Source organism: Rhincodon typus, chromosome 14 (assembly GCF_021869965.1).
Source record: "Rhincodon typus isolate 14 chromosome 14, sRhiTyp1.1, whole genome shotgun sequence".
In the NCBI taxonomy this organism is placed as follows: domain Eukaryota; kingdom Metazoa; phylum Chordata; class Chondrichthyes; order Orectolobiformes; family Rhincodontidae; genus Rhincodon; species Rhincodon typus.
The window spans coordinates 33,348,233-33,359,120 of NC_063345.1; the positions used below are offsets into that span (position 1 = coordinate 33,348,233).

The 10,888-nt window shown below is 39.9% G+C and overlaps 1 protein-coding gene across 2 annotated transcripts in view; it reads left to right on the forward strand.

Annotated features, from left to right (window-relative positions):
- stard8 (StAR-related lipid transfer (START) domain containing 8) overlaps positions 1-10,888 on the forward strand; it is a 242,959-nt gene that overhangs the window by 165,021 nt on the left and 67,050 nt on the right. For both annotated transcript variants that reach the window (XM_048605224.1, XM_048605225.1), the window contains 3 exons: positions 1,816-2,026; positions 6,541-6,655; positions 7,445-7,666. In XM_048605224.1, the coding sequence (XP_048461181.1) occupies positions 1,816-2,026; positions 6,541-6,655; positions 7,445-7,666 (548 nt within the window). The remainder of the gene's footprint in view (positions 1-1,815; positions 2,027-6,540; positions 6,656-7,444; positions 7,667-10,888) is intronic.

The window sequence follows — 10,888 nt, forward strand, 5'->3', positions numbered from 1 at the left end:
GATGCTGAGGAGTAAAATCCTTTTCCATTTAGATTACCAAGAGTCAATGTAAGTATATTCATGCTGAGCATAGCTCAGGAATCTGCAGAGCAAAGCTTCCTTTATCTTGAAACCAGAATGCACCTTTTGTGCCAAAATGAGATTTCCTTTTTGGACCTGCTACTTTATGAAAGAAATTGTTCATGTACTGCCAAATTTTTCAGTTGGACCATGCCCACTAGGAACTGTGCTGCGATGATTCAGTACAATGAGATACTCCGTTCATGTAGATCACATGGCCAAGAGAATACCATTCTGCCAGTTCAGCTGGTTATCATAACACAGAGTTATTGTGTATCAGCTGTGACTCAGTGGTCGCAAAGTTCAAGTCCCACTCCTGAACTTGAGCACAAAACTCAAAGATGACTCTTCACTGTTGTACTGAAGGAGTGCTGCATTTTTAGAGATTGCATCTTTAGGAAGAGACATTAAACCAAAGTGCTATTTTGTCCTCTCAGAAGAATGTAAAAGATCCCGATGCAGTATTTTGAAGAAGTTCAGGAAGTTATCTCTTGATTTCCTGGACAATATTCAATAATTTAATACTTCAGAAGCAGATTGTCCGGCCATTATTTCAGCGCTGTTTGTGGGAACTTGCTGTGCACAATGTTGCCTTCTTTCCATGTTAACTACAGTTTTGAAGTTCTTCACTGACACTAAAGTCATTTGAAACATCTGGCCGTGATGAAAGGTGTTACATAGATGCAATTTTTTATAATTCCAGTACTTAACTTGTTTTGCTATCCAGATCCCTGAAGTTGAGCTGTTTTTATGATGGTGGGACCATCACTTCTAATGATGAGTCTGTTTACCAATTTAAGTCATCAACCTGTTACCCCACCACTATAGACAGGACTTTTTTTGAGGTGCTCTGAATCTCAAGAACTAAACATAATCTCAAGTTTAACGTTTACAATTATTCTGATGGCATCTGGTGCATATATTTTTTGAGAATTTTTAAAATTCATTTATGTGATGTGGGGACAGGGCAACTATTTATTGGTGAATTCTTATTGGTCTTGAAGGTGATGGGGAAAAGCCCCTTTTTAATTACTGGTTTGTGCAGTGAAGGTAGTCTCTTAGCGATATTTGTTTGGTCAGAAGTTCCAAGGTTTTGCACCATTGATAATGAAGAAACAATGAAGTACTTCCAAATTAGGTTAGAGTGTAACTGATGGGGAAACTTGGAGGTCATGGTGTTCTCATATGCCTATGGCTTTTTACCTAAAGGGTAGAGATCTTGGGTTTGGGAGATCCTTGGGAAGTTGCTACAGTGCAGTTTTGGATTGGCCCTGGGACATGCATTCAAATCCAATCAAGACAACTGGGGAATTTAAATTCAGTAAAGGAAATAAACCTGAAATTTGAAAAAGAAACAACTAGTATCAGTTATGTTGACCACTAAACTTTTGGATTGTTGCAAAAACTTATCTGGTTCACTAGTGTTCTCCTAGGTCTTTCTATTTGATCTGGCCTAGATGTAATTATAGATTCAAAGTAATGTAGTTGACTCACAACTGCCCTCTGAAATGGTCTGGTAAGCTATTTGGTTGCATCTCATATGCAATTATGGGTGGATAATAAATTCTGGCCTTGCCAGTGACGTCAACATCCATGACTAAAGTTTAAAAAAATGTTATGCCCTTGCTCTTTACATGAAGTTAGTCCTTTCTATGATACTTAAGACTGCGGTAGGAGTTTCAGTTAGAATTTTTCAAATGTTAAATTAGCAACAATGTAGTGTTCCTTGTGTGATTCCTCCTTTGTGTGTCTTAGATGTGCCAAAGGACCAACGCCTCCAAGCCCTTCAGGCTGCAATTGTGCTGTTGCCAGATGAGAACCGTGAGGTACTTCAGTCGCTATTGTACTTCTTGAGTGACATTGCATCAGTGCAAGAGAACCAAATGACTGCTGGAAATCTGGCTGTCTGCCTTGCTCCATCACTGTTCCATCTAAATGTGCCAAAAAAAGAAGCTTCCTCACCAAGGTGAGCTTTGCAATTCCCAGTCACTCCACTATTAAATTTCTTTGGGAGTGAAGGAATAATGAGCATTCCAATGATCTCAATGTGTTTGGTTGAGGGATGATGCAGTCTTTTCTGCTTCACTGATGGCCCCAATATTCTGGGCAAGTAGCTGGATCAGAGCCATGAGAAATAGTTAGCATCATGTTTGGACTGAAATTTCTACCTTCATTTCTCGTGGCAAAAACTGGTATTAAAAGTTAGTGGGAGGGGGATTTTTGGGATTGTTGTTTTGTCAATTGTTTATGGTCAGACTTGAATAATATGAAGAGCCATGTTGTAATGCTAGGTTGACTGCGAATAAAATTACGAAATGTAAGCTTTGAAAATAATAGTGATTTGACAAAAGGCCATATTTCCAAAAACCTGATCCACAAATGATTACCACTGAAATACATGATTTCTGGTTGGTGTTGACGATGAGACTGCTGTTGTAAACCATTTTTGTGCCGCAGATAGCAATGAAATGAATGAGCAGTCAAATCTGTTTGTTGCTTGAGGGAGGATTGCTGCTTTTAGACACTGAACCCCTTTGCTTTTGTTTAAATATGACATGGGATGTTTGGTGCCAACTTGAACAAATAGAGAGGAGGTTGTTTTAACATCTCAGCTGGAGGATGGTGTCTTAACAATTCGGTGATCCTTTGGATTGTGGAGCTAGATTGAGTTTAGGTCTTGTAGTTGTGCTCTGTCATTTGACTTTGAATCGGGAGGGAAAGTGTTAGTGACCAAGAAAAGTCTCTAACCAGTTGGAGGCTGAACAATTACTAGAGAAACAATATTCACATTGTAACTATCTGCTTGTTTGCCTTTTGACCACTGGCACCACAGAAATAAAACTAAAGGACATCAATTTACCACTCTGTTGTATTTCAGAAGGAGGAAACCTTCATTTTCCTCATCTGAGCTGAATTCAAATTATCCTCCATGAATTAACTCTGATGATGCAAAAGAAAGTGAAAGGTGTGGAGAAGACAGAAAACTAAGGAAGAGAGGAAATAGATGGTAAAAAGGCAGACTGTAAAGGAAAGATAGAATCCAAAGGCATATCAGTGGACCATTGCAAATGAGCATGCAAACTAAATTGTCTGCCATGCCGTCCACATGCGAACATATGAATTAAGAGCAGGAATAGACCACTCAATCCCAATGGCTATGAACTATCACCTTAAAAATATTCAATGACCCATGCTACCGCTGCTTTCTAACGCAGAGTTCGACAGTTGCGTAACCCTGTTGGTGAAAAATATGGGTCTTAAAAGAGTTATGCCTAATTTTTAAACAATACACTTTACTTCTGGACTTTTCCCTGTCACGATTCATTGAGGGTGTGCACTGCAAAATAAGTCCCGCTATTCCCAGAGTCATCAGTAAAGTTAAAGTTTTTTAAAAGAAATATGCAAAATTCCCAAACTACTTTATTTTCTGACCCAGGTTGGTAGAAAGTATGGAGCAGGTCTCTGTACTTGACAAGAATTGCTATTTAGGACTGTTAATTAGATTCTAACTACTGTAAACAGTCAATCTAAACTAAAAATCTTAATTCTTTTATAAATACACCCCTCAAGCACACAGACAAATAAAAACAGGGAAAAAAAACAAACGGTTAGAGGGAAGGCTAGAAAAACTGTTCCATAGTCTTTGTTCACAAGGTCTGTTGTGTGGCTGTTGCAAACTAGTGGAAGCATTCTGGAAAAGAAATGGTGAGGAGAAGTCTTTGGCTCAGCAAGTGGCACAGGGTGCTGGTTTCTTTATGAAAGGTCTCTGACTTGTCTGATTCAAAGTCACACCTTTCAACATTGGCTGAAGGAAAGATAAGCTTGTTTTCTTCTGGTTTAAAGTGTATTTCTGCACAGTGCTTTTTGGCTGCTCTACACCTCTTGGTTTCTCATCTGGTCTGACTAGCTTCTCTGTCTTGTTCATAGCCCAAGCTATTCAGCTACATGACAACCAATCACATTTGTTGGCAGGCAGAGTGCTGTCATCATTAATAATTGGCCATTAGTTCACACCAATCACAAGCACCCATTATTTCTTCTTGTATGCTTCATTCAACATTGTGGTTATAGTTAGGTGGCCTGTAGACCACTCCACAAGTGACTTAATTCCCCTACTGCTCCAGTGAAACTAATTCTACATCTCCATCTCCTGAATCAAGGTCACCTCTAATTATTGCATTGTACCTCCCTTCCACATTTACTCAGATTCTTTTATTCATGATTGTCTTACATCCCTCAATATTCATGATTGAATCCATGTCAATGCACAGCCCTGCCTCCACATTTGTCTCCAGGTCATCATAATCTAGTTCAGTTGATGCTATAAATTTGTTTACATAGTTATGAATGCAATGCATGTTGAAATATGGAGACTTTGGTTTTGTCTTCTTGTTGTCTTTGTAACATCAAGCCTCATCCGTTGAAATATTCTTCAGTTTGTTTTCTGTCTATTCATGCCATTCCCGGACCTTTTATTTCGGACATTACTATTTTGCTCTCCTACTGCAATTTTAATTTGTCACATCTAGCCAGACTTGATCCTTCGTCCATATTGTTTAGTTTAAATCCCTCTCATACTTAACTAGTTGTATGATTTTCTAGAACACTGGTCCAGCATGCTTCAGATGCAGACCAATGATATAGCCCCCACAATGGTTTGAGGAGTGGCAGATGGAGTTTAATTTGGATAAATGCGAGGTATTGCATTTTGGTAAAGTGAACAAGGAATTATACAGTTAATGGTCAGGCCTTTGGTAGTGTTGTCAAACAGAAACCTAGGGCTTCAGGTACATAGTTCTTTGAAAGTTGCATCACAGGTGAACAGGATGGTTAAGAAGGCATTTAGCATGCTTGCCTTCATTGCTCAGACCTTGAGCATAGGAGTTGGGACGTCATGTTGAGGTTGTACAAGACGTTGGTGAGGCCACCTCTTGGAGTACTGTGTGCAGTTCTGGTGCCCTGCTACAGGAAGGATATTATTAGGTAGACAAACAGGAGGCTAGAAGAAAACAGCAAGCCAGGCAGCATCTGGAGGAAAGGAGAAGTCAATGTTTTAGGTATCGCCCTTGAAGAAGGATAATACCTGAAACATTGAATGCTCCTTTCCTCCAGATGCTGCCTGGCTTGCTGTGTTCTTCCAGCCTCCTGTTTGCTCGGATTCCAGCATCTGCAGTTTTTTTCTAAGTCTTTAACCAAAGATATTATTAAATTGGAGAGGGTTTGTAAAAGATTGACCAGGATGTTGCTGGGAATGGAGGGTTTGAGTTATAAAGAGAGGCTGAATAGGCTGAGACATTTTCACTGGAACATGAGAGGCTTAGAGGTGACCTTGTAGAGGTTTATAAAATCATGAGGGGCATAGATAAGGTGAATAGCAAAGGTCTTTTTCCCTAGGATTGGGGAGTTCATATGAGGGCTATATTTTTAAGGCGAGATTTAAAGCGAATGATTTAAAAGGGACCTGAGGGGCAACTTTTCACACAGGGTAGTTTGTGTGTGGAACGAACTGCCAGAGGAAGTGGTAGATGCAAGTACAGTTACAATGTATTCGATATTTGGGCAGATACATAAATAGGAAAGGTTTAGAGGGATATGAGCCTAACGCAGGGAAGTGGGACTAATTTTGGAAATGTAGTTGGCATGGACAAGTTGGACTGAGGGGTCTATTTCTGTGTTGTACGAGTATGACTCCATACAGAAACCTGTGCCACCCGAATGGAACCCAATTCTCCCACACCAGTCTTCAAGCTACGTAGCCATTTCTCAAATCTTATGTGTCCTCTGTCAATTGGCATGAAGTTCCGATAATAATCCAGAGATTACCACCCTTCATAGGATCATAGAATCCCCATAGTGTGGAAGCAGGCCATTCGACCCATCAAGTCCATAACGACCCTCCAAAGAACAAACCACTCAGACCCACCTTCCTAACCCTGTAACCCTGCATTTCCCATGGCTAAACCATGTAACCTGCACATTGCCAGTATATTGGGCAATTTAGCATGGCCAATCCATCTTTGGACTGTGGGAGGAAACCCACGCAGATATGGGGAGAATGCGCAAACTCCACACAGACAGTCAAACCCCAGTCCCTGGTGCTGAAAGGCAGCGGTGCTAACCACTGAGCCATCGTGCCGCCCTTGAGGATTTCCTTTTCAATTTGTTGCCCTTTGCTGATCTTGGAAATAATGACTAACATCACAGCATTTAGAAACATTAAGAGACAAAAAAGAGATCTGTGCCACTGCAGAACTAAAGTCTCGATCGGTGAGCCAACCTTCATCTTCATTGCCTAAGTGAATTTGGTTACTGATAAAACATGGAAGATTCGCATTATAGCTCGATGTTACATCTGTTTAGCTGCTTTCTGTGGGACTGTAACAGAGCAGTTCGAGACAAAAATAGTGAAGTTTATGCACCTATATGTTATATAACTTTAATGGGTCATCTTAAGATGTTTTTTCTTGACCTCATTTGTAGGGTGATTCGAAAAAGGGGTGTACTGAACAAACCTGATCAGAGGGACCTCAATGAAAATCTGGCAGCAACTGAGGGACTGGGTCATATGATTGCAGAGTGCAAGAAACTATTCCAGGTAAAAACAAAGAATTTTGGAGTTCATACTTTGAATCTTTTGACAACACTTGGGAGTGAAAGAGGATGATGAAAAGGTTAGAACTGAAATGTGCAATATTTGTTGTATTTGTGTAGTGTGGGTAAGTCCTTTTCTGAGTGGTTCCCCTTGCCTACACTCTAACAGGGACACCTGTTGCTTGTCCTTGTTCTGAGCCTCCTGCTCCTGCTGTTCCTCTTCCTCAAATAGTTCCTCCATCCTAAGGAGTGAAGGGAAACACAATCAGTGATAAACAGTGAGTGCTTAATAATGTTTGATGAGGGGGAAAGAAACCAGGAAACATTGGGAGGCCCAGATCTGTCTTTTAGGACAGGTTGAATTAAAGTGGGTATCCTAACGTGGTTTTCTGAAGAAGGGTCTCGACCCGAAACGTCAGCTTTGCTGCTCCTCTGATGCTGCTTGGCCTGCTGTGTTCATCCAGCTCTACACCGTGTTATCCTAACGTGGTTATCTGTTGTTCTGCAAGCTTTCTTGCTATGTGTAACATAAAACAGCTCAAAGATTTTTTGTCTTATAAGTGTTTTGGTTGCTTTTGTAAAAATTGAAGGAACATGTGTGTCTTTATGCCTGTGAGAAAGGCTCAATGTCTCATCTCAACAAATTTTGTTATTGTATCGTTAAATATTGGGCACACTTTTGAACATAAGGTACTTGCAGCATTTATATAAAGGATTGGCACAAATCTAGACTAAGTATTTAGTGGACCATTAATTTGACCCTTGAGAATTTTATTGGTTTTGTTTTTGACAGATCCCACATGATATAATGGTGCAGTCCCGAAACTCCTACATTGCAGTTGATGCACATCCTCTGCCCATGGAAGGATTCAGAGGACACCATGAAGGCAGGGATAAGGACTATATGATCTGCATGGAAGACATTATCCAGGACTTATTAAGGGAGGCTGGAGAAAAATTCAAAGGCTGGACCAACATCCAAGGACCTGTGAACACAGAACTTTCTTACAAGAAGGTATTTTAATGAAACTTCTCAAATTTAGACTCTTGAAATGAATTGACATCTTACAATACATTGAATGTGCTTTCAAGGCTAGGTTTAGGCCAAATTTTACTTACCAAATGGTTGCTCTATGTGGACTGGAGTGGACAATTTACAAAAAAAAACTTTCATTTACAGTTGAATCATATCTTCACATGAATGTATAAACTTATTTTGTGCTTGCCATTTATAGGGGCCAGTTGGCTTAATGGATGGTTTCATAGATCATAAAATCCCTACAGTGTGGAAACAGGCACTTTCGGCCCAACAAGTCCACACCGATAGTCAGAGCATCCCACCCAGACCCACTCCCCAAACCCACCTAATCTACACATCTCTGGACACTATGGGCAATTTCCCATGGCCAGTCCACCTGGTCTGCACATCTTTGGACTGTGGGAGGAAACCCACGCAGACACCGAGAGAATGTGCAAACTACACACAGACAGTCGCCCGAGGGTGGATTTGAAACGGGGTTCCTGGCGCTGTGAGGCAGCAGTGCTAACCACTGAGCCACCGTGCCGCCCACTTCTGTCATGCAGAGTAATGCTGACAGAATGGGTTCAATTCCTGAGATTTCCATGAAGGACTGTCCTTCTCAACCTGTCCCATTGCCTGAGGCCAGTTGACCCTCTGATTAAATTATCATCAGTAGTCTCTTTCTAATGAGAGAGCAGTCCTGTGTTTTGGTAGGACAATGGTGACTTTACTGTTATGATAGTACTTTAGATTTACTTCCTTAAAATGATAGTGAATGTTATACCATAAAATTGTTTCTTGCTTTCCATAGAATTAAAATTTGTATGTTAGTGTTAATGTGATCTGTATTTTATGATATGATCTTTATAAAACCAGGACTAAATGTTAGGATTGTGTATATTGTGGTCTCTAGTCTTCCTATGCCACATATCAACCTTGACTATGAATGTGTTCAAGTTTTTCAATGCCACTTTGAACTGGCTGAGATATGTGTGGGTAATCCTTTCCTGCTAGGATTGCCAATTCCACTGAGCTGCCTAGTGTTCTAGTTCGAAACCCATGCTTCTACCGAAATATGACACCAACTGCTTAAATTTGCCATCCAGTTTTTTAAACCTTCAATCCATTTTAACCTCCATTTTCCTGTTTCTGTTCTGAAGAGCCAGATTCAAACTAGAGTACCTTTTCTGAGATGCCTGCAGTGTTCAGATTGAGTGCTGATACCTTTTTAATGACAATGAGGAATGGGTGGTAAACACTGACCTTGCAGGGCAACACTCCCATCCCTTCAGCAAGTCAAAAGTTTGTAGGCTATTCAGTGTAGGGGAGGGTCAGTTTTATAGTCAATCTGTTTTTCACTCAACCATACATTCACTCACTCAACCATACATTCACTCACTCAACCATACGCTTCAGTAGTCACCCAGGCTGATTCAATTTTTCCTTTATAGCTCAAGAGGCTGATGTGACATTAGCTTTTCTAACAGCTAAATATTGTGCAACTTCTTTAATCACTGGTCACAAGTATTTTCAATTGCTGGATTTTTTGGGAAGATTTTGATGACTGTACAACTGTTTCAACTAACAGCAGAGCTTTAGGTCAAATGATTAATGTAGAAACTAACAGAAAAGAGGAAATCGGTTAAAAGGTTCAGTCTGCTTAATAGATAAATGTGCATGGTATTTGCTGGTTATTTATCAAATAATCCCATTCTATAAAAGTGTGTTTAAACCACTTCCAGCTTTTTCTTGCTAATCTATCTGGCTAGACATTGTGATTTCAGCCACTGATTTTTTTTTTAGGATGTGTAACTCTCTAGATAAAATCATGGGCTGTTGGAAAATAAAATTGTCTGTAGATAGTGAATACATAAGGGACCAGACTTTTTCTATTCTACTATTAAGAATGAGGTTGGTTAGTTTAGCCAAGCAGAACTATCCCATTTGGTATCACAAGTTAAAGTATTCCACTGAATCATCAAGTCTGTGACTGGAATAGTTGATGAGGAGGATTATTGGTAACACAGTTGCTTGTAGCTGTTTATGCCTGCCTTCAGACAGTGCAACAAATTTAACAATTGGCAAAGCTATGTGATTAATGTGTTACATCTGGAGCTGCTTTTTACTGAAGCATTATATAAACCATAAGAACATAAGTGCAGGAGTAGGCCATGCAGCACTTTTGAACTCACCATTGTTCCTCATCTACTTCAATACAATTCTCTTGCACTATCTCCATACTACTTGGGTTTCTTTAATTGTTGAAATCTATCAGTTTCAGCATTGAACATGCTCAATGACTGAACCTCTAAAACTGGCTGGAATGGGGAATTCCAAAGATTTACCATCCTCTGAGTGAAGAAGCTTCCCTTGTTTCAGTTCAAAATGGCCTGCCTTTATCCTGAGACTGTCCCCCCTGGTGGTAGACCCCTCAGGTAGAGGAGGCATTCTTACTGCCTTACCCTGTTGATCCCTGTAAGAATTTTCTATGTCTGAATGAGATTCTTCTAAACTTCATAGAATATCAGCCAGGCTATTTAATCTTTTCTCCAAGGACATTCTCTTCATTCCAGGAATAGTGTGGTGAACATTTGCTGCACTACCTCTATATCAAAATTATCTTTCCCTATATGATGACGCCAAAACTGTACACTACTTCTCCAGAGATAGTAGGAACTCCATGGTCTCACCAAGACTTTACGAAATTACAGTAAGGCATCTCTGGTCCAATGTTCAATTAGTCGTATAATAAGGGGCAACATACCATGTGAATTCCTACTGCTTGCTGCACCTGCATGTTAACTTTGGGTGACTAATATATAAAACTTATTCCCTCCCCATTACATCATCTGCATACTTGGAAACATTATATTTAATTTTGATCATTGGTCATTTGATCTAGATCATGAATAGCGGGGGGGCCGAAACACTGATCCTGTACTAACTCAATAATCACAGCCTGCCAACCTGGCAATGAACCATTTACTTCTATTTTCTGTCCATTAACCAGTTTTCAATCCATGCCAGTATATTCTCCCTAATCTCAAGTGTGTGTATATTTATTTACCATCCTTTTGTGTGGGACTTTATGAAAGCCTTCTGAAAAAATACACCACCTCCATCAATTGCCTCTTATCTATTCTGTTATATCCTCAAGAAAAACTTGAAGTTTGTAAAATATGATTTATTTTTCCTAATTTCATGATGACACTGACC